Source organism: Pogonomyrmex barbatus, unplaced genomic scaffold (genome assembly GCF_055798465.1).
Source record: "Pogonomyrmex barbatus isolate J1 unplaced genomic scaffold, ASM5579846v1 scaffold24, whole genome shotgun sequence".
Lineage (NCBI taxonomy): Eukaryota > Metazoa > Arthropoda > Insecta > Hymenoptera > Formicidae > Pogonomyrmex > Pogonomyrmex barbatus.
In genome coordinates, this window is record NW_028297121.1 from 929,575 (window position 1) to 955,383 (window position 25,809).

The window sequence follows — 25,809 nt, forward strand, 5'->3', positions numbered from 1 at the left end:
AATTGAGCGTCAAAAATGGCTACAATTTTGACAGGTATCTTTCAAAGCATGTACGATAGTAATGCCAGAATGGTTTTGATGAGTAATGCCATCTTCATGTTGAAGCTCAAAACTTTTCAGACGACCTCGTAGTATAATTAATAAGGTATGGAAGGACGAGTATGATTAAGTGATTAATTTTGTAAATCAAGTCCTCTTCTTGGCTGTAAGCAAATAAATCTATTCTATATATGATACAAGTAATAAATATAGTACTAGTATATAATATTATATTTCATTAGTTACGAAAATAAAAGTTATTAAGCAAAAGCAATATTTTAATAACGATTTAATGGAAGCTACATCCTAATATATTTCTTGTATGGAGATGCTTTAAAGCACGCTGTTGTAGCCAAGCCTACAACCAATAATAAAAGTAGTCCGCATGGCAACAAAATTAGGTTGCACGAACCTCGAAAAGTCTTTCGAAAGATTACACAAATGTGTGATCGCCGAAATCGCGACCAGTCTTTCGAAAGACCGAAGAAATGCATCGCGAGAACATTGCGAAAAAGCTGATCAGCAAATTCCTAAATTTGATGATCAAATCGAGCGTGATATTGATTGATCAATATCACGCAACCGATCGACGCAAACGATCAGAATGCTGACCAGGCATCGATCAAACTATATAACCGGCTACACAAGGCGGAATAGTCAGAGTCGGGAATCAATCAAACATTACGTGTCGTTCGGAATCGTTACTATAATCGCGCAAGATATTACACGAGCACAGCGAAGTTCACGCGAGCCGTACTATCAACGTCTCAGGTGACATACTCGGTCGACGGCCGCCAGAGTAACGCGATACGCGCCCGCCGACGTTTAACCGTGAGTGAAAGAAATAATATAAGCAATAATTAAAACCAAGAAATTGTGCAGTTGTTAAATAAATCAAGTATCATAAAGAAAGTGTGTTAGTGATTTCAAGATTCCCTTCCATTCGTTTGATCCTGCTCGGAGTCCCAACTCCTTAGGCTTAACGGACCCGACTATCTCAAAAAATTAACGTTGTAGCCCATCCGGGGTACAACAACGCGATTAATAATCAGTCGTTGAGCCTAGAGAGATAGGGAAATAGCAGACATTACTTCCAATATCCCGAAATGTGCATTTAATTTCAGCACCAGTGTTACACTAATACAGATGAAATTCAGCATGATTGCAAAAGCACTGTTGGAAACGTGTTGACGTAAGTTTTGAATATTGTTGTATAGATAAATTTTAAAGTTTAAAAACTGCGCGTTTTTTATTTCATTTCTTAAACAATTTACCTGAAATTTATGAGAATAAAGATTTATGAGTTGTAGAGAAATACTCGAAATAATAGTTTTATCTAATATTCCGATTGATAATTACATTGATAACGATGTCTTCTCCTTATCCTTTTAACACCCGGATTTCCCCCTTTCAATATCTGAAGTACCTATTCACTATATAAAACCGATAGTTACGGCAGTGTAACCGATAGTTACAACAAGAAGGACTATCTGTGCTCTTCCCTCTGAGCATCCGACAGTTGTAAGTTGATGAATGGACAAGGATTTCCTCTAACGTTTCCTAGAGCATCTCGGGTATTTGAGCAGACGAATTCTGTAGCGTGGTTTCATTTTCAAATGAAATCTCGATGAGTATAGAAAGTTTTTAATTGTTTATGCATTTAATTATTTTTCATTATTAAAATTTTTATTATTTCCTACATTCACGAAGTGCTTCGATGATCCAAATAGTAAGAGCGGAAAGAAAATATGCGTAGAATGCTCGTGTATAAGCCTGGGATACTTGAATACTTCAAATATTAAACAAGCGTGGTGTCCCGATAACAAGAATAATTAAAAAAAAATATGGCTCAAAGCATAAATCAATGTAAAATGATTCAAATAATGAGGATTTGGCCAGACTAATACGTATTTTGCCAGAAAATTAAAATTTTAATGTAAACACGAAAACCTGGGTATTAACAAGAGAATTAAAAGACAAAAATTGCACGGATCGTGACTGTTGTTGAGCGTGATGATCGCGGAGAGAAGCATTGAACAGAAAGAGATTAAAATTCACATTGGACAAAGAAGCTTACATGATTTTAACATGTAACGTTTATTTAAAAAAAAAACAAAAATAAAAAATGTAACACGAAAAAGAAATCACCACTATGTATAATATTTTTAGATCTAATACGCACAATAAATTTGTGTTGATCGCAATTCTCTCTTTGTTCACTTCATTGGATGATATTACAAGCCATAAGATTAACTGAACCGAGTACCCTGCTATTTTTTATTTCATCTTTTGAAATTAATCGGTAACAATTGAAAATGATAACGATGGAAGACAACTAATAAGCCTCGTCTATCAAGCTATTATATCGGTTGATTTTAAATTTATTTGTGTATGTCTGTTCTCGATAAAAAGATCATGCTTGATCAACTTCATTGATCATCTTTATATTAATCTTGAACACACAATTAAATATGTTCTGCATATTTGAAAAATTTTTTTCGTGCCTTATCGGTTTCGTCGTGCAATTCGATGATCTGCGTCCCGATCAAAATTAACTGCAATTGTTCCAACTCTTCTATTTTCGAGGCGACTTTGTCCTTTCATGACTTTAAAAAGTTACTTTATTTTTTCTTTTCCTCTTCCTCCTCCTTTCTTCTCCTTTTCGCGAACTTAGTCGATTTTCAACTTGCGGAATTTCGTCGGAACTGTTCTGTGATTGTAGGAATGAGAAAGGAAGGTGGAACTCCCCATTCTTTAATTCCTTATCTCTTTGGACTGGATGTCAATGCTACGGGAGACGATCTTACCATAGATGTTAGTGGAGGAGATAGGAGTTTCATTACAGGCAATGGGGATGCAGATACCACTGAGAGGAAGGCTTCTTATGGAGATCTTCTTCTTCTTTTCTTTCTCTCTTGATTGGGGTCAATATCGTGTGTATTTCACTTTGTGTCGAAGATTGAGATGCTTAAACCTTCAGGAATTCAATGTTATTTGTTGACGTTGCACTCTTCTGCCCGATCGACAAGTAACGGAGTACCAGGCTCGGGAATTCTGTGGCATAGGAGAGATAGCACCCTTCTTCCCGATGAGTCAGGAAGGTTGCCAAATGCCGGATCCTGATATTGAAGAAGTTGCATTCTTTTCCTTGGCAAGTCTGAGAGCAGAAAAACTGGAAGTATCCTGGTTTTGAAGAGGTTATATCTTTCTTTTTGATCAGATAAAAATCAAAGGAAAGGAAATCTCGCTCGATCCTCAGTAGTACCCAAAGTCTCTCGTCAGATGAGATTGATGCCAACCCGCTGACTGAGTCGACTTATATATTCGAGCCGGCTTCCCCTATTTTCAATGAATGTCCCGAAGTGGCAGAGATTCTTCTAATGAGGAATACAAGTAGTGATGCTCTAGAAGCGCTGAAAATCAGGAGCGGATGGTCGGCCCAGAAATCATAATTAGCAACAGCATATCGCGATGCCGTTACAAGCTTAGAAATGGCGCAAACATATACGTCGTCTTTTTACACTCACAAAGGTTCCGATTAATGAGTTGTATTCTACGTGGATACAATCAGATACACTTAGATAGTGAATAATTAATTTGGTATTCCACGAAAAAATTTATGATCACTTAAATTTAACCGAGTAAGCTATGTTTTTAATTTAACGAAATTTAATAATTTAAGAACATACTATAATTAAAAGAACATATTATAAAAATTTTTAGATATGTAATAATGAATATATTTATGATTAGGCATTAATGTTTCTTTAGTTGATATAGATCAATGTACATTTCCAGTTAGTAACATGAATTGTCATCGGCATAAATCAAGATAATAACATGGAATGATTATTTGTATTGATTATATTGTAAATCATATGGTAAACTTTCAATCATTACAAAAAATATTTGAGAATTGAAACATAGCGATGCAATTTTATTTTTATCTTCTATCACATGCAGAATAATCAAAATCGTCAGATTAACTATTGTATAAAAGTTTGTGCATAAACTAATTATTCATTCATTAGCTTTATTGGTTCCCTCAGAGTTACAATCTGTACAAAAAAAAAACCACGCACGCTCGTATAAATTCCTTAACTAATCTTAATCTATCTTATACTTAACCTTAGCCTACTTACAATCTTATCTCATTCTACTTAAACTCTAAGCCGCTCTATTCTCTACATTACTCGCTCGCATTCTCCATCCCACCTTCCGCTCTCTCCCTCTTCCTTCATTTCGCCGCCAGGAACTTCTGTTTCCATTTACAAACTCCTCTTTCTCCTATTCCAACTCGGCCAATTCATTCTCTCCCTCTCATCTATTCTTTCCCTTCTCACTCATTCTTCTTCCTTCTTTCTTCATCCATTTCTCTCCTTCCCCCTCTTTTCCTAAGATTCTTTACTCTTCTTGCCAGCCATCCTCTCCTCCCTCCTTTCATTTTCTGCATTCTTCCCAGACATGCTTCCATGTTTCCATGTCTTTTCCGCACAACCTACACTTCTTTCTATTTTCCTCCTTTCAATATCTTCCTTCCCTTATCTCATTTCTTAATCTAAATTTCATTACCCTCTTCCACCTACTCTCTCCCCACTCTTTTTTTAAATACTTCAGTATCCCTTCTCCTTTTATTCTCCCATACCATCTACTAAATCTTCCGCTCTTTATCCTCTTTCATCTCTTCTCTTTCTGCCTTTCCTTTTCTCTACTTTCCAATTCATCCAATTCTATCCTCTTTTCCCTTTTTTGTCTATTCCTCTATTCCTAAAGAATTGACTCCTTTTTCTTTCCCATTTCGATAATTCTTTCTCTTTTTCCACCCTTTCCTTCATCTCCCTCAAACATAATTATGCTAATACACTCTCCCCACTCTCCTCCAACCTCTCTTCATTCACTGCCCTTCTATCCGCTCTACTTCTCATCATCTCCCTTTGCAACTCCTTCTTCACCAAATATCCTATTCTCCACTCCTAATACCCATATCAAAAACTCTTTCCTGTAATCTTTCCATCCCTTCCTTCTCTTTCCATTCCTAAATTTCCACCTACACTATCCGTCCACACTAAGATATTAAATAACCATATCCTTCTTTTCTAGTCTTTCCCAATTTCCTATACCTCTCCCATCGCTGCAGCTGCAATCCTCCCCCTTACATGAGCCTCCTGTCTTCCATTCCTCTGCAATATGTATCCTAGATATTTAAATTCCTTCACTTCCTCTATTTTCTTCCCTCTTCACCTCCAGTCCGTCTTGGTCATTCTTCTTTCTCTCTCTCTAAACCTTATCACCTTTTCTACATTCAGCTCCAACCTTTTCTTTTCCAGCTACCCCTCTAACTTCTCTATCATGCTCTTCATAGCATCTCCCTCCTCCGTTAATAACAACATCATCCGCGTACGTTAGGAAAAGTACTCTACTTTCCCCTAACTCCTTCCCACTTCCTCCTCCAGATCTGCTAACAGCAAATTAAATAGAACTGGGCTCAAGGACATCCCTGCCTTATTCCCTTCCCTTCCAAAATACTTTTCCTACCTCTCCTCCTACCCTGCTCTTCATCTCTCTCATTATCTCCTCCACTCTCTCCGTTAATCCCTCTCTTATCCCTCTTTCTTTCTAATCAACATGTCCATCGAAACAAATGCCGCCCTCAAGTCCACAAATAGCGTCACTACTTTCCCATTTCCTTTCCCTATCTGTCTATTTATTAGATAATTTAATATATATATATATATATATATATATATATATATATATATATATATATATATTGTCTATCATCGACATCCTTTTTTTAAAACCCGTTTGATTCGGTGGCACTAAACCTTTTCCCTTTATTTCTTCTTTTAACTCTTCCGCCAATGCTGCCGCATATATCTTATACTATATAGCATAAAACTAATTATATGATTTAATTTATAGAGTATACAACTTACCTGGTCGATTTATAGTGCATCATGGATTGGTAAATCACTAAAAATGAAGAATGACATTTTTATGATGCTTCAAAGAAGTCATAAACCACTTTTAATATCTATGAATGGATTATTACCTGCCCTCACTTTAGAATATTACGGAAGTGTGAGCATTTTTTAGTAAAAATATGTTTTTTTTTAATTTTTGCTATATAATATTTTAAAATATTTGTATTTTATAGTTCCTAACTTCAGTTTTGTCTTATTTTATGACAATGAGAGCAGCAATTACTACTTAAATTAAAATACATGAATGAAATTTACTCATATATTACATTATACATTATAAATAATTATATAAATCATAACTTATACACATGACTTATACATTTAAATATAAAATTGTAAAATTGTAAGATAAATATGCAAATATAAAATAAAATTTTTGAATGTAAATTACATTGTACTTCTATTGAATTACATTAAAACATAAATTCTATTTTATATGTGACAAACATCTTTGCAAAGCCATGGATTGGCTCGCCGACCTATTAGTAAGATTCAGAAAAAATGGACGGAGAGACTCAGGCTCGCAAAAGAAAAACTACTTTTGGAAAACATAATAAGTTGAAATTCTTGAGGCACAATACGTTATGGATATATAACATCCCGTAATTAGCCGCGAAAGGAACGCAATCTTATAATCGAAATAGTATTGACAGACACACAGACTTACTATCTAACAAGATGCTATGAAGTGTAAAATGGGATTTGTAATTAAACCTGCATTTGAAAGAGGATATTTTACTGAATGGATCTTAATTTCTGAAAAATTTGCATCTAAAATTGAACATATGGCTGAATATGCGATAAGTATTAAAATAACTTCTAAGAGTGTGAAGCGTGATAACTGAGGAGATTGAGACACATATAATTTTTGCTCGCGGCTGACTCGAGTTCGAATCAGCTTGCAGTCACAACTTTTCTTTTTCTTAATCATGTTATTTTATAACTTTCAATCAGTTTGTATTATTTTTGTAATAAATATTAATAACTAAATAATATTTTATATATAATATAATATAATATAATTTTATAACTAAATAATTTTTAATAATATTTAATAACTAAATAATTTAATAACTAAATAATATTTTATATATAATATAATATAATTTTATATATAATATTGTGGTAACACGCAGGCGACGCATCTGCCGCATATTCAAGACAATTAGAGTCGCGTACTGCGACGCGGCGCGTGCCAAGAAGATGATCTCGCAGACAAATTTGTCAATAAATTATATATAAAGGTACGCACCCGCCGAATTCGCATCGCATCCGAACTCTCGACTGGTACAGGAGAGAGAATATTGTATCCGAGTGATAGAAGTAGCATTTTTGACACGCTACCTCACTGTTGTCCGGCTGACCAAGCCGATGCCTCCGCCTGAATAAGCCGCATCATATGGCTGTACAAGCTATATATTCCGGTCGAATAGGCCGCATCCTCCGGCCGAATAGGTCGTATCCTACGACTGATAGAGCCACATCCTTTGGCTGACGAAGCAGTCTCCTCCGGCCGAACAGGTCGGCTAAACAAGTCGCAACCTCATTTTTTTTCAGAGTAGGACATCGAGAATTGGTGTGATTTAGAGAGCACAGACTAACCAGAATCTCACCTTTTTCAGCAAACCAATTAAATTCCAGAGAAAGGATACATTTAGAACCGCAATTAGGCGTTAAGGAACACTTACGTGGCAACGAATTCGACAACTAACCAGAGTGTTCTCTTTCCAAACATATATTAATATGTATAACATACATATACATACACATACATACATACACTCAATTACACACATATACACGCACACTACAACACAAATATATTCACAAAATAACATATACTTAAAGAGTGATCTGAATACTCTTCCTTGTAAGTATTGTAAATTATTAGTGACATATTGAATAAACTGATTTAAGATATATTCTGTGTGTTCGAACAGTAAACCTTCTACATATTCCCTCCTTAGCCACATTCCTCAATTCACATCCTCAAGCGACATTCACACATTGCGATAATACAACCACACAGCACCACCGTACCACACTCACACACTGCCAAATTGGTGACCCTCACATTGCGACTTTATACTCCCTGCCAATCATAATATAATAAAAAAAAAAATAAATAAAATAATAAAAATTTCTATATTTTTAGAGGAAAGTGAAAAAAGGAACAAATGAACAAAAAAAATGTTATATGTCAGATGTCATATAATTACAATGTAAAATAGCTAATTCATCATCAATGTAATAATACAATAAAATAGTAAATGATGTCTAATGCAAAATATAAAAAAGAAAAAAAATAATATAAGTATAGTCGATAAATAAAAGAAAAAGATAATATAAGTTTATCACAATTACAATTAATTATTATTATTACTTATTATTATTACAATTATCATTACAATTATTATTACAAATTGTTATTATAATTAGTCAGTAGATAAAAGGAATGCGAAAATATTAATAATCAAAATAATAAAAATGTAAAGAGTTATTGAAAATAGAAAGAAGAGCGACCTATATATTATATATTGTGACGCGCTTTACAGTAGCCGGTCACAAGAGACGTAAGCCCCGATCGCGGGGGAGGTTAACTCGGATCCGCGCCCTCCGATGAAGGGAGGAAGGCGGCCGATTATTATTTGGCCAGCGGGCTCGTTGTCGCGATCGCGTGCGGCGTATTATTTCAGGATGCGAAATGACGGGTATTATTTCTGCATGTATTATGCGTTCCGACGGACGAAGATCAGCGTGACGGATGTATGGGAGGAACTGCCAAACAGAAAGCGACGTGGAGAAATCAGAACCCGCAGGTGTTGCTTCTCTCGCATTTACGTCAGCGGGAACGAAAGTGCCGCTGTTATATGAATCTCTTTTCCAGCTAAAGAAGCTGTTATTGCCGATCGAGAGGCGAGCGGGGCGAAGACGGGGAAGGCGCCACTCCACGAAACAAAGCGTGGAGATTATGGAACGTCCCGCCGAGGCTTTGGAAGGAACCTGCAACCGGCGAATTGGCGGGACGAGATGCAAGGATCTCGAAACCGGAGAAGCCAAAGAGCCAAAGGACATAACCGCAGATGACGCCGCCTTTTGAATTTCCCGCGGGGACTTCGCGGTGCGCAGCCGATTAGGACGCGATTAGCCGATTTTCAGCCAATAAGAAATTGCGACAGCAGAACAGCGATCGCCTGCGTGTGTTCCGCGAGGACGCGGAAGAATCACTTATCGTGGTACGGTCTGATAAGAAAGACGTGTATCCGAGACCGTCAACCTACCGAAAGAAAGCAACCGTCGTTCTTGGTGAGCCGAGCGTTCTCTTCCTTGTAAAGCCGTCATCTCTGTCGCGCGGACAATGTGCGAATCGAGCGAGCGTTGCGGGAAAGCCGATAACGCGATTTAAGTGAATATTAATTAGAGTAACGGATCAAGTGCCGGTGTCTGTGACGGTCACGACGATCGCCCGCCATCGAAGGAAGCCCAGACAACGTCTCGCCTTTTCCCCCAGCGGCCACGTTAAGTCGTCTTCGTTAATGTTATTTTGCCATTTCATTACCAATGTACGCGTCGTTTTTGCGTGCCATTTAAGCGGCCCTTAATTATTGTACCGAGTGGTGGAATGACGTCACATTTATGCGTCGAGTTGTGGTAGCGATTGTGAATCGCTTCCGGGTAGTATCTTATGTTATGGCTAGCGTTTGCTTTAGTATGGTGATTGTTTGTTACTTTTTTGTGTGTTGCGCTATCATGCTTTCGCGAGCTTAACTTTCAGCATCTTTGCTTGCGCGTGCTATTCGGGCTAATCGGGTTGCGAATTGCTGCGCATTTATTGCCATTTCAATTGCGTCATTCAACTAATTGCATGCTTGTTGTTTTGTATTTGCTGCTCGCTTCGAATTCCGAGTGTTCGTAGTAGCGAATTTCGCATGGAAAACCGATGTCGAATTGCCGCAGATATTGTAACCGAAAATTCTTATTATTGCCGGATTATTATCATCTCTGTGTACGTCGCGCGCTCTTTTAGTCAGCTGTTTACCGCGTGGTCGACAGAGTTGCATGCGCATTGTAAATTGTTTTAAAGTCACGTTAGAGGGCCCGCGAATAAACTCATTATTAATTATTAACTATCGTTATTAATTATTCATTGCCTTTCTATCTCTCTCCTTCAAATAGCGCCCTGATCGCCGAATCACCCCCTCTCCCTATCCATATCTGAGCAGCTGTGAAATCTGTCGTCGCGTGTCGCGTCTTGGCCTGCGAACAATTAGAATCTCGAACTTTCGTGGTTCCGCGTGCCTGATGCCGAACCGTGTTGTAGATGAGTGGTTAATGAGTTATATCTAGTTGCTGTCGTGTGCTGGTTAATTTTGACGGGCCGGAGGCGCAGACGCGCGGCGGATTTGGACTGCGCGGTCGCCGCTCGTGAGACGAACTCAGGACAGGGGTCGCAATATATTATATTTTGTCAATTATTATAAAAATCGGATTCTGCGAAATCATTGCTGTATAATGTTGTAGATGAAAATAAATATAAAAACATTGAAAACGTAAATGGAATGCACACCATGAACATTTTATAAAAAATTTAATTTTATAAGAACACTTTGTATTATGAATATTAGGAGGACAACATAACTAATTTAATAAACAATTAAATAAAGCTAATGTTTATAAATAATACGATGAACCAAAGGTCACAGAAAGCTAGATCCTCATGTCAAGTTATTTATTTTAATATAAATCAGACGTATCAGGTCATCTTCAGTGATGTTAACGCCAATAATTCCATACAAAACAAACGAATCCGTCACTCAATTACATTATTCAAATTAAAATATAAAGAAAGCTATGCTGAATGGACTCAGCACTAACATTTCAGACTCCTAAATTGCGGTTACAAATAAAATAAGATGATAAGTCAAAATCTCTAGAGAATCGTGTAAAAAATTAATAAATAAATAATTTCGAATTTTATAACTTGGACTTCTCAATTTACATGACTATATAATATCCGAATTATATACATGTATTCTCTCAAATCTCCACGACCGGTACTCTAGAGAGATGATGGTCCTATTCTCTCGATGGATGCAGGTCGGACTGCAGCGGCGACACCTTCCAACGCCATTGGCAAATATACAAATAATCCTCCTGGAGCACGACAAGAGAAATTGCATCAAGCATGATTCGAGCTTCCGAATAAGAAGAGAGGGTGTGCGTCACGACGGGGCCCGACCACGAATCAGTCGTGAAAACTCGTTTCCGAAAGAGATTGTTTGCAACTGTCGATTATCTAGTTGACAACAGTTATTTGTGCCACGGCATTACGGTGGTTTCATTTATTTGTCAGTGACTGCCTAAGATTCATTGCGCTGAGTGTAATTAAGTTAGCCGAGTTAGTCATCGTTAATAAGCTCTGAATTTAGATGTAAGTCATCTTTTTATATGTATTTGCGCGTATTTTCTCTCACATCGTCTCGCATAAAAGTCGCTCTGGTCATTTACAGGCATTATTGTAAATGCATCATAACATCATGCCTGTACAATGTTGGGATTTCTCAACTTTCGATCCTGTAATCGAGGAATTGGCTATCCTAGCAACTATTGTAATATGCCTTGAAGATGCATCGTAATGTAAGAAATCTCCGGTTTTACGAATTTCGACATTTGCGGCCATAATGACTAAGCCATAATGACTAATAATTTTGCGATACGTCTTCTGTTTAATTATATTTATCTGTATTTGTTAACTCTTGCGCTGATGAAGGCTAAAAGATTATTCGAAACGTCCGCTCTCTTTATGTCACATTGATTATATAATAAACTTATATGCGCTCTTAGTACTGCGCTGGGCTCTTATTGCCATAAATAATTTCATTTAAAAGTCAAATATTGTAACGTCACAAAAATTAGAAAGTCAAAACTGTAAAATTAAATTATCATTACTAAAATGAATAAATAAATAAAATTTTTTATAAATAGTTAATGAAATTAAAATATAGATAAATAAATGAGAAAAATTAACAATGTTATTAAATGATAAAAAACATGGGACGTAAAAGCCGAGCTAGACCTTCTTGCTAGGTTGTTGTTTATTATGAAATAATCAAATCAAACGTTTCGACCTGTGTCAGATCATCTTCAGTTACACTTTTTGAACAGCAAATAAATCCTTAATTATTGTACGAACCTATTATTGCAATTATTGTTATTACATCATCCAGTTAGTGTATAAAGAAAGCTGTTTGATCGATAGGTTTGATGCTCACTTTCCAGACTCCTGAATTGTGATTACAAATAGTATGTGTTAACCAGTCAATTGTCTAGAGAATCGTGTACATTTCAATGACTAAATATATTCGTTAAAAACCAAATATTATATAGTCATGTGAATTAGAATGTCAAATCGTAAAATTAAGTTGTAATATAATTCGGATATTATATAGTCATGTAAATTGAGAAGTCCAAGTTATTAATTAAAATTGAGTTATGAGTTGTTAAATTAAATAAATTAAAATTTTTTTTATGTAAAATTCTATTGGATTTAAGTGTAGCTAAAGTAAATCGATAATTAACAATCTGAAGCTAAAATTAATTAGAAAAAAAGCACCTGTAAGCAAACACATCAACAAGCTTGAACATTTTATAGAGAAAAACATTTATAATTGCGAAGACGCGCCATGTAAAGTCGACAATGGAATGAAGAAAAAGGAAAAGAGGGATAATGGAAGGAGATAAAGATAAAGTGATCGAAGAGAGGAAAATCAGGAATGGAGACATTAAGAGAAGGATGGATAGGTGGAATTAATGGGAAAATAGCATATTTAAAACCGGCAGATAGTTTTCGGATAAGAGATCAATGTTACTTTGCTTGAGATGTTGTTTTTTGATATATATCATTTCAGATACAATTCTTTTATTAAGCAGGTTCATTATCAAGGATTTTCACTCCTTCCCAGTTAAACTCGTGATTCTCTTCGAGACAATGAATAAAAATCACAGAAGAAAAACCTCCACTCTTTTTTATGTCTTTCATATGTTCTTTAATTCTAGTTCGTAATTGCCTTTTTGTTTAGCTAACATAGGTCGCATCGCAATCCCGACAATCAATCTTATAAACAACATCACAACATGATGATGTCTCCAAACGATCTTTGCCTGTTTTTATGTACTGTCCCAGAGAATTAAAAGTGAAGTAAGATAAAGTGTTTAGGAATAGGATAATTGAAATTCGTAGATTTTTTATATTTATCTCACGGATTGCCTGTTCGAGCTAAGTGTACATCACACCTGGCATAGGGTACACGCAGTTAACACATGCTCCGCGAAATTCGCGACGTAGCTTAGCGACCCTCGAAATTAGGAGAGAACATTGTTCGTCGCGCACAATTCGTGTTCGCTTCTTGCTCCCGATTGACATGGATTGTTAGATAGTTCGATAGCGTTTTTCCATTCTGGCATCACCTTTACCGTCGTCTCGTATTCCGAACGAAATTAGTGATCGTTGCCGCATTTGCCGTGAGAAGATTTCCGATTTCGTTGTCGTATTCTCGAAAATTTCGTTGATTAATGCGAGAATATTTCCGCTGTGTCGTGCGCGAATCGCCTTGTATTTCGACAGCTGAAACTACTGAAAGCCATACTGCTCTCCTCGACCTTTAATTGTGTGCGTGGTGAATAAATCATATTTTTGCCAATATAATGGAATTGTTCGATCCACTACCTTTTCGCCTTGGTACACGGCTCCTTCATATAAGTTGGAACTAGCCACCCGCAAACACAAAGTCAAGCCACATTTGTTCGTAATTTTTTTGAATTTTTCGGAGATGCCTTTTACATACGGGATAATAAAATATTTGTGATTAGATGTTGAATCTAAACTCCCATCTGATCCATCACTATGAGATAGACTTTTTATACCATTTTTTATCGATAGAATAAATTCTAATGGGTAGTTATTATTTAATAATATATTCTAATGAATAGTTATTATTTAATAACTACTCATATATTGATAGCATTTCAAAATTAAAAAGATAAATATGAAATGATGGAGGAAAATTAAAGAAAAAGTTAAAAAAAATTGTTTTATTTTCTTATGTTTATTTTATGTTTATCTTATGTTTATTTTATTTTTTATCTTATTTTATCTTCTTATTTTTATATTTTTATTTTCTAATAAAGTATTCTTGAAATGATTCAACTTTTGTCTAAAACTTCCTTTTTCTATGTATCATTTGGCGATATTTGCTTCGAAAAAAAACAATCGATTCTTTTTTAAAGAGAGGGACCTCCTTGCAGGTATAAAAAAATATGTGTCTCTGCACTTATAAAAAAATATGTGTCTCTTATTTTTATATATATTTTAACATATTCGAAGCTTATTAAAATCAACGAGAGAGACACTACTGTGTGTTCCCTTATAAGATACGTTCCACTTACGGTTTTTTTTTTTTTTTTTAGAAAAGACATTCCCAGTTAGATTTTATTTTTTGTACAAATAATACGTATCACATAGATTTAGTAGAATAACGCAATTTCTATAGTAGGATTATAATTTGGCGCCAGTTATCGATATCAAATCTTTTATATGAATAATATCATTTAAGTTAGCAATATTAAAAGAAAATTCTTTTTTAAGAATTAAAGCTAGTATTACTTGGGTTAGAATAGCAAGATTCTTCAATGAAAATATAAAGATTACAAAAATACTTAGAGATCACTTAGATTCTACTTTATAATTGCAATTAGAATGGTAATTAGAATTGAATCACAATTAGAATGGAGTGAGATATGGAAATTTCGTAACATAACTTTTTTTAAAGAATTAAAACGACTATCACATGGGATAAAGTAAAAAGACTCTTCAATGAAAATATGAAAATACGTACTACTTAGATTCTATTTTTTTTTTAATAAAAGGTATTGCCAATTATATTCTTAATTTGGTAATAGTTTCTTCTTCTAGCTCTTATACTTGACATCCTTTTTTTACTTTCTGTTTAAAAAGGTAATTTTGTTTAATATTTACACTGATAAAGGTTAAGTAATTCGAAACGTTTGTCATGTTATCGCAATTAATTTTGTTATTGTAATGGTTAATATAGATTCATTATTGCTACAAATTATGTCTATTCGTTTGACCGTTTTCTATTCAATTTTATTGGTGTGCATAACATCCTTGGCGAAAATAAGGCGTAAATAGAGAGTTGAACGTAAGCCGAATGTAATTGAAAAGTGACAGAAGTATAAACAAATCTTTTAGGAAGCGTAGATTGAATCGCGATTTAAAGGGCCATGTTCAAGAATAAAGTGCCCTTAAAAATCGTTGTGCTGACTTGTGCTCGGCTAGCACAACTCAAATATGCAGTATTATCGACATCGTGTAACTATAAACCGTGTAACTATAAATGAATCGTGTAACTATAAATCGTACAACTATATACAATAAATGAATCGTGTAACTATATATCGTGTAACTATAAATAAATATGAATTTTTAACGTGAAACGCGTGCGCGAAGGTCCGCGCTCAAGAGTAAAGTGCCCTTAAAATCATTATGCTGACGAAACCGAAGATTGTGCTGAGCGCTCAGCTAGCACAACTCAGATATGCAGTATTATCGACATCGAATAACTACAAATCCGAATTTTTAACGTAAAACGCGTTCACGAAGAGTCGCGCAATCTCTCCTGTCGTGCTCCAGGAGGATTATTTGTATATTTGCCAATGGCGTTGGAGGGTGTCGCCGCTGCAGTCCGACCTGCATCCATCGAGAGAATAGGACCATCATTTCTCTGGAGTACCGGTCGTGGGGATTCGAAAGAATACATGTATATATGTATATTGTAATATATATATATATATATATATATATATATATATATATATATGTATCATTGTATTGTTGACGTGTTATTCTAAACACGTTATTTGCGATAAATATCATCACATGCCTCGGTAGTCGAAAGGATAAGATGCCTGCCCGGTAAGCAGGAGATTCAGGTTCGATTCCTGAGGTGGTATTTTTTCGCAAAATAATTACGAGTCTTCACGACTGGTTCGTGGTCGGGCCCCGCCGTGACGCACACCCTCCCTTCTTATTTCTCGCTCAAGAGTAAAGTACTGTTAAAATCGTTGTGCTGACGAAACCGAAGATTGTACTAACTTGTGCTTGGCTAGCCAATTCAGATATGCAGTATTATCGACATCGAATAATTACAAACCCGAATTTTTAACATAAAATGCGTTCGCGAAGGATCGCGCTGAAGAGTAAAGTGCCCTTAAAATCGTTGTGCTGATGAAACCGAAGGTTGTGCTGACTTGTGTTCGGTTAGTATAACTCAATTCAAGTTGAAATAGATTATCTTTCACGAAGGAAAGTTGTAAGGCTATGAAGTTTTGCATTGGAAAATTGACATTTGATTTTTTTTCGAAAGTGCAAGAAGATATGGTTGAAATATTTGCGGCGCAACGTAGCACATACCTAGCACAACTCGGCACAACTTTTATTTTTTATTTTTCACAAAATTGCGGTGCTAACTTCACACACATCTCTTCTTTTACATTCGACTTATGTTCAACTCTTTATTTCCGCCTTATTTTCGTCAGGGATGAACGTTCTAGTGATTCATTTTATTAAGATGCATTTATATTAATTACATTGATATTCCTTAGTCAAAATATTGTGTTAAATATTATGTTAAATAAATTTTATATAATTCTTAAGAACTAATTTATTCTGAAAAACTTTCTGTTTATGTCATATTGTTAAAGACTTAATAACGTTTTAAATTTATTACAGAAACATTTTAAAACGAAAATAACAAGCCTTTATTACAAATAGGAACAGATATAAAATAACAAGCTGACCTTTAAAATTTTTTAATTGTTTAAAAACATTTGTTGCAAATAATATTTGTGTGTGAACATATGTGTGAACATATACATCTCTTATTTGATTAAATCTATATATAAGGCAAAGTACAGTCGATAATTGCTGATTCTCGAATTCATATTTAGATATCACATTACTAGATATTACATATAATAGGATAATACAATAGAAGATAACGTCATCTTTTAATGTTTTTATTAATTTAATGATAAAAAAGATTATGCGAATGATTATAGAAGATTGCTATCGAAAATTATTATCGCTACGTGAGAATTAGCAGGTGCAATCTTTATATCAGTTTCGTTATTTCGTTTATGTGGCTTTCCCACTTATACAATATTATCAACTTTTTTTATAATTTGCAGCACATAAGATGTTATCAATGTTCACTTATCTTATTTCATAGATCGCAATTATTATATTTTCCGTGCTTTCTCTTCTTCTTTTATTCATGATGTTCATAATATTCAATATCATTCAGTAAAAATTATGATAGCTAATATAACAACATATTTAAATATTAGATAAATCATTTGTAATATACGCAATACATATATGATAACTACAATATAGAAATATAGTAATTATAACTATCAAAAGAAATCTGACACTAATGATAGTTTGTCATAAAACTTGAAATAATTTTCTTAATAAAATATATAAAACTGTATTATTTGAGAAATAAATTATACAAGCATTATAATTTGCAATTTATGACAAAATCAAATAATATTTGTCATAATCTACTGCGTGTACATATATTAAATTTAGAGTTACACATCCGCACGTGCATGTGTGTGTATGTGTGTTAAATTTAAATATGACAAAAAATTAATATTATTAACATAATATCTGAAAATAAAATAATTGTATAATAAATATGTATATATATATATATATATATATATATATATATATATATATATATATATATAATAAATAATTCTATAATATTATAACATTTATTATTATAAGTAAGTATTGGTATATTCAAACATTTATTTTTATTTTAAAAATTATTTAAAAAAATTATAAATTATACTATTCATTAATGATATCTCGTTATGAATACAATAATGACATCGATAATTTAATCGAGATAGTAGTATTGATACTTTGCGATATATTTTGATTTTGTTCTTTTTTATTTTGAAAAGTCTAATTCAAATTCAAAGGCTATAGTTCATATTTAAATATAATTATATTGCTAAATCTGATAAGATATCCTATTCCAGATATCTAAACAATTTATTAATATTTAAAAATTATATAACTATATACATATAAATATATACATATAAAAATAAGTTAAGAAGATATACTTTAAGATATACTTTAAGTATTTAAAATAATCCTAGTAAAAATATCATGTTTAGAAATATCATTTTTTGAATAGTTACCGAACAATATTATATTAATTTCTGTCTAGTAACTGAGAAATAAGTTATTTTTAATCAAATCCTAATTAAAACATAATAAACTATGTCTATAAATTACAAAAACTAATTAACTATTATAAACTACAAAAGATGTACAAAATCTGTATTTATTTACCAAATAAAACAGAACAACAAATGAGCTATTCAATTCATTAATAAGCAAAGCTGCTAAGTAATAATTGAACATTTGAATAATTGATATTAATGCATACCGTGTGTGTGCGTGCGTGCGTGCGTGCGTGCGTGCGTGCGTACGTGTGCGCGCGTGTGTGTGTGTGTGTGTGTGTGTGTGTGTGTGTGTGTATCTTTTTTACTAAATAAACTGCATCAGAGCCATTGAATAAAACTCAAGTCCTTGTTTAATTCCAATGCAGTAATGTTACAATTAATGAGAATGCAATGATGTAAGACATAATTAGAATAGATGTCTAGGAAAACTGCATATATTTCTATCTCGGTAGGTAAAATTATTCAAATGTTATGAATGTTAAATTATTATATATAGAAAGTTAAACAAATAGAAGTTAAGCATATAATAGAAATTAAACAAATAAATAAGAATTTCGTTATAGACATTTAAAGAATTTTAGAATATTAAATGTGTTTTATTAAATAATGTTTAAACAAACACATAACAAAACGAAACACATAAAAATTGAACAATTGTAAACACAAAATAATAATTTTATTAAAATAAAAATGAAGGATAATTGAAATTGTAATAATTTAAATTGTTACATTATTAGACTACATGTATGTATACAATATGTCCCAGATTTTAATAGCTAAACTTTGTCAGTATGTTCTATGAGTTTAAATAAGAAAAAAATATTATTTAAACATAGGTCGTTTACAACTTTGATAAAAGTAATGACAAAAATATAAAATATGAAAGAAATTAAAATTTTTTTATTACTACGGTACAATATAAAAATAATTAAAAAATGTTTACATTTAATCTGTTTATTTAAGCTATGTTTACTATTTGAGATTAAAAGTAGAATGATACTTTTAGCACCTCCACAATTAACTAATATCCATTTCAAAATGTAATAAATTCGCTTATTGAATTGATACGAAGAGTTAATGATGCGTTTAATAAAACAAAACAAAATGAAAATAAAATTTGTAAAATAATAAATTCCATTTTTGACTGCTGTCAATCTTGTATTATCAAAAACATTTTTATGTACATTGTTTTTGACTAAATTGAAAGTGATTAAAAATCGAATTTGTTACTGTATATAAATTTCATGTTTATTTTGTTTTCTTTTATTGAAATTTAAAGTATTACACACACACACACACACACACACACACACACACACACACACACACACACACACACACACACACACACACACACACACTATATATTTGTTGTTTACAAAAAAACTCCACTATGCACAACACTACTATATATATATAGTAGTGTTATATATATGTATATACATGTATATATAGTTATATTATGATCTCATTTATCTTTATTAATAATATTTTAAACTAAAATATATTATTTTTCAATATTATTATCTACCGAAATTGTCGCCATGCAAAATATAATTTAACGATCAGTTTTTTATAAAGATTGTCGCCATGCAAAGTATAATTTAACGATCAGTTTTATATAAAGATACGGATAAAGATACGAATATAATTATATTTTAGATATATTAAAATTCCAATGCTGCAATTAGTGCAAAAGAGTACAGAATCTAAAACGGGAAGAAATTCAGTAATGCTTTTGAATTAAATTGCTGATTATATCTTTGATGTTGTCGATTTAATCCGTATCATTTGCATTTTTAACCTGAAGTATACGTAATCGCGATAAAAGTTAATATTAACATGTTGCTGTAAATGCAAAAGATAATAAAAGATAATAATATCCAATATTTGTCTAATGGCACATTGGTTTTAATATGAGTCATGTCAATAAAGTAAGATATGCGTATTAAATGTATACTTATCGGGTATGGATAGCTACATACACAAAAATCTCGCTCGGGACGTCCCGCATTTTTTGCGATTACTTAAGATTCCCTCGATTAATGCGAAGTCAATCTAATAAATACTTTTGATCTCATAGGACTTCGTTCACTTATTCGCCGGGTACTATTCACATTACTCGTGCGAGTTGGACGGTTACCGGCCATATTACGAAAAAAAATTTGCATAGTGGAGTTTTTTTGTAAACAATCATTATTTGTTACTTAAAATAGTCAATCACAAAAGTGCTATTTGGATATATACGTATACATTGTGGTAATAATTTATGTAAGTCACGTTACTTTTTCTTTTCTTATAGTCTTTTGAATTAGAACTAGATAAACTCTTTCAGTTAATTGTGCGTTGGATATACATATATTAACTGTATACAGTATAGCAATGACATATTAATTTGTTTATTGTAAATATTAAAACATAACAAATTTTAAATAAATAAAATTTAATATATAGTAAAAAGATCAAATAAAAATGTACAAATTTTGGAATATATTTCATTGATATACAAGATATTTATTAAATTTAAAGTTTTATTATTATTTTACACTATGCTTATGTATAGATACTACATAGACACATACTCTCTTTTTAAAAATTTATTAAGATTACTCTTATTAAAAATATATTGCTGTAAATTTACAAATTACAACTGTGTAAAACATTACGAAATACTTACATCTTTTCTTCATTAATATTTCAAAGTTATTTATGTTCAAGAACATTGAAATATTCGAAAAATATAAATATAGATTACAAACAAAAAAGTTTGTAATTTCAGACAATTATAAAACATAAATAAAATATTTTAATAAGATATAAAACGAACTCACTTTACGAATAAAATGAATCATGTGCACAAGTTATTTTGGCATATATCTATTTTTCGATGGACAGATTAGTTTATTTAATTTGTTAACTTCAATTTTCTTTAACAGATTATGATCATAAAAAATATAGCGTGCTGCACTTATAACTGACCTTTAAGATTTTATTATAATAGACAAATTCTATTATTTTGTAATATTAATATTATTTTTCATTCATAAGCCATTCGTAGGCATATATATAAAATATCTTTTATATTTTATATATATTATTATATATTATATATGATATATTATATATTTTAATTATATTATAAAAATGTATCTCGCGTGTACATATTATATATTTCTATTATAGATTATATTTGCACACATCGATTAAATATTTTGTTAAAGAAATTCATCTTTCTTTTTACACAAATATATATAATACACGTATAATATATTTTTTATAGATTTTTAAACATTTTATTAAAACATTGTTGAAATGTTTTATCAATTTCTTATCTTTTTTTAATTCTCTATTTTAGAAACAAGTGAAAATGCATCGACAAATTTATTAAATTATTAATATTTAAAAACAAGAAATAAGCAAAAATTAATAGTAATATATATACAGGATGTCCCAAAACTTCCGTATTTGGAGTACACTACGTAATTCTTTATGCTAAAAGAAACTTTTTCCTTCAGCAAAATTGCGTGCGACGAATAATTTTTACAGTGGATCAGATTAAAAGTGACGAATGAGCGCGCGTATGTGCATAGCGGTCAAGATTGACACGCATTTCTCAGGTTGGCGCAGTGTGATATTTAATCTTTGACGACTTCACGTACTATATTGTTTAAAATATGATAAAAGTTAACAAAATAAGTATTGTTTTCATCCTTTAACGATTTAATAAAAAAATTGTTTGATTTCGTAGCATTATCTCGAAATAAAAATAAATGTAAATACACTATGATGTATGAATTGAGTATTCTATTAATTTAATTACTACACAATTGTATATAACAAAAAAATTTACTGAATTTAACGAATTATTTAGATACTATTACAAAAAAATCAATTTTTTTACTTTTTGTGATTACGTACTCACATAATTAAATATTCATTAAATTCAGTATTTTTTTATTGTTATATGCAATTGCGCATACGACAATAAAAAAATAATTAAAATAAGACTGCTCAGTTCATACACCATATAATTTACATTTATTTTTATTTCCAGATAATGCTACGAAATCAGACAATTTTTTTATTGAATTGTTACATATATATGAAGTTGAATTGTTATATATATATATATATGTGTGTGTGTGTGTGTGTGTGTGTGTGTGTGTGTGTGTGTGTGTGTGTGTGTGTGTGTGTGTGTGTGTGTGTGTGTGTGTGTGTGTGTGTGTGTGTGTGTGTGTGTGTGTGTGTGTGTGTGTGTGTGTGTGTGTGTGTGTGTGTGTGTGTGTGTGTGTGTGTGTGTGTGTGTGTGTGTGTGTGTGTGTGTGTGTGTGTGTGTGTGTGTGTGTGTGTGTGTGTGTGTGTGTGTGTGTGTGTGTGTGTGTGTGTGTGTGTGTGTGTGTGTGTGTGTGTGTGTGTGTGTGTGTGTGTGTGTGTGTGTGTGTGTGTGTGTGTGTGTGTGGTACACATATATATTTGCATGAGAGCATTTGATAAAAGTTAAAATACGACTGTAAAGTTAAAATACTACAGATAAATGAGATTCTGTTTATAAATATACTCTGAATATATTCTGAATATATTTTAATAATTTATTGAAAAAATACATGAATATATTCTATTAATGTACTTTTTCAATAAATTATTAAAATAATTGTAAAATTATCAAATTTTAGAATACATATTTATTTTATTTTAAATTTAATTGCATTAATAAATCGATCGTTTTGTTATAAAGAATAAAAAGGAAGGGTGTACTTTACATCGGGGCCTGACCACGAACCAATCATGAAAATTCATAATTATAGATAATATTTTTGCGAAAAATATCATCTCAGCCAGGAATCGAACCTGAATCTCCTGCTTACCAGGCAGGTATTTTATCCTTTCGAGTACAGAGGTATGTGATGATATTTATCAATAACGTGTTTAGGACAATATTAAACAATCCAATGTCATACACACATATACACATTACATATATATATATATATATATATGTAATACATATAATATGTACACACACAACGCATGTACGCGCACGCATGCACACACACACACACACACACACACACACACACACACACACACACACACACACACACACACATACACACACACACACACACACACATACACACACACACACACACACACACACACACATACACACACACACACACATACACACACACACACACACACATACACACACACACACACACACACACACACATACACACACACACATTATTTGATGGCGCTACAGTTCATATCGAATCAGTCTTCCTTCAGTTTTGTCCTCCAGATATTTCGGTCCGTGGCATGCTGTTTCCAGTTTCACTCTTCACAGTTCGCAGCTTCCGCGTATCCTCTGAGACATTGTCCTCAATTCTTCTTTCGTTGCCTGATTCGTTGCCTGGTTCATTGGCGATTGATCCGTTGTATCCGAGATTTAGTTTGTGGTTTCTGAACATTATTGTTTTTGTACGTACAGATTGTTAGCCTGTAGCATAATCCCTTGCCCGGGGGTAGATGATCCTCATTTCTTTAGTCTTCTCATCTTCCAAAGAGATTGATTCCCCAAATTTCCGATGAGGGTACAGCAGCGTCACCACGAGCAGGCGAGGCGAAGATGTAGGAGAGGTGTGAGGCTTCATTTCCATAGATCTGCCATTCAGTGCACTTTTTTACTCACTAGTCAGTCTGACCAACGCCATATATATATATGCCATATATATATATATATATATATATATATATAAGTAAGTATACTAGGCCAGTTCTAACTCAGGGGTTCCGAGCAAGGTGTGGGTGTGCGGGGTAACTCGGTGACATGGGGGTAAAGGAGAAGAGATAACTAGTAGACACGGAGAAGGGGGAATGCTTTGTCGATAGTCCTTTGGAATGTACTTTTGAGGGGGAGGGGGAAGGGGAGGTCTTTTTTTTTGTCTAAAAAGAGCTGCTAGAAAAGATGTTTTTTTGTAGAAATTGACTTAGGAAAAGAAAGGAAAAAAAGCGCTGATACTCTGGTTATTATAAATAAATGTACGTGTCGCAACGTGTTAATTTCGAACAATCTCGAAAAATCCGTTATTCAACGAAAATAATGTATTAGTCAGTAAATGGACACTTCTCCTCTCTTAATTTTTTTCTTGTTTTTTTTTTTTTAGTAATAAATACTGAAACATGCCCATTTCTATTTGGCCAAGTCCAAGTTCTCACGTAGGAAGCAATAAATTTTGGCGGCGACATGGAAAATGGGAAAAAAATGAACTATAGAAAATAAATTCAGTAAGAAAAAAAAGAGATATTACCTTTTTTTTATTGATGTTATACTAATAAATATCCTATCATAATCGGAATATTATTTTATTTTAAGATGGATAATAGGTTTGTCTTGATTGAAATCATATTTTTAAGCGTGAAAACGTTTTTATTCACATTTTTGTTTCATCATCTTTTTTCATACATACTAAAAAACTAAAACTAACAGTTCGCAATCGAGTTGATGCCTATCGAAGATATCGCTATCGCGTATCACATATGATACCTCCTCGGGATTTGTTATAATAGACGCAATGTTGGAGAATCGCGTATACTTTTCATCGATCGTATCGACGAGTCTGTCTAGTTGATTGAACGTTACATCAATACATTCGGCGAAATTAAACATACGGCGTAGCATCAATTCGACCATCATAATGCGTATGTTTGAAGATTCAAGACGTACGAGTGTAACATCGTTCATGCAAACTCGGACCGTTAACGGTCCGACGCTTATAAAATTGTCTTTGTAATTGTTTCGTAGCAATTTGTAGATATTTCATTGTTGCTCATGGAGTCCTTTTTATGTTTCGAAAGACAGTATCAGCTCCTGTCCTCGATGATCTCTTAGGGCTATCTCCATGTAGCTCGGTGGACCAACATTGATTCCAATTTCCAAAAACTTGAAGCCCATAACCGTCAGGTTGTGTAATGTCTGCTCAATAAGCGCACCGTGCGAGGCTCCATTGAAATGCTATGTAACAGAAATTAAGTTAATTAAGTACATAATATTGCGTAATGTTGCAAAAAGGAAAAAAGAAGATATCGAACTTAAGCGTTACATTCCTTCTTCGTTTCACTATCATACAGTGAGCTGCTTCCTTTGGCGGAGTACATTGTGTGTGAATCGTTCGTATAAACGAATGATGGAGAAGCGGAGTACGTTGCGTATGATTCGTACAAATGAATGACGGAGAACTGATCGCACCCGCGTAAATTTTGACACGGCAGAGCATTAATTCCCTCTTTTGAAAGATGGAGTGGACAAAAAAATCCAATGATCTCGCTGAACGGCAATACCCTATTATATGATAGTATTTCGTGAACAGGCGTATTATACTGGCCAAGAAAAAGAACAAGACTCATACAATTGCAGATAGCATATTGGGAACGA

The 25,809-nt window shown here is 33.0% G+C and overlaps 1 protein-coding gene across 3 annotated transcripts in view; it reads left to right on the forward strand.

Annotated features, from left to right (window-relative positions):
* LOC105425491 (odorant receptor 10-like) overlaps positions 1 to 25,809 on the forward strand; it is a 150,381-nt gene that overhangs the window by 30,156 nt on the left and 94,416 nt on the right. The window contains exons 4-5 of one of the 3 annotated variants that reach the window (XM_089078584.1): positions 5,962 to 6,120; positions 6,197 to 10,959. The exons of the other annotated variants lie outside the window; for them this stretch is intronic. Of the exons in view, the coding sequence (XP_088934710.1) occupies positions 5,962 to 6,120; positions 6,197 to 6,253 (216 nt within the window). The 3' untranslated portion in view covers positions 6,254 to 10,959. Of the gene's footprint in view, positions 1 to 5,961; positions 6,121 to 6,196; positions 10,960 to 25,809 lie in introns of those variants that run through there. 3 annotated transcript variants of the gene reach the window in all.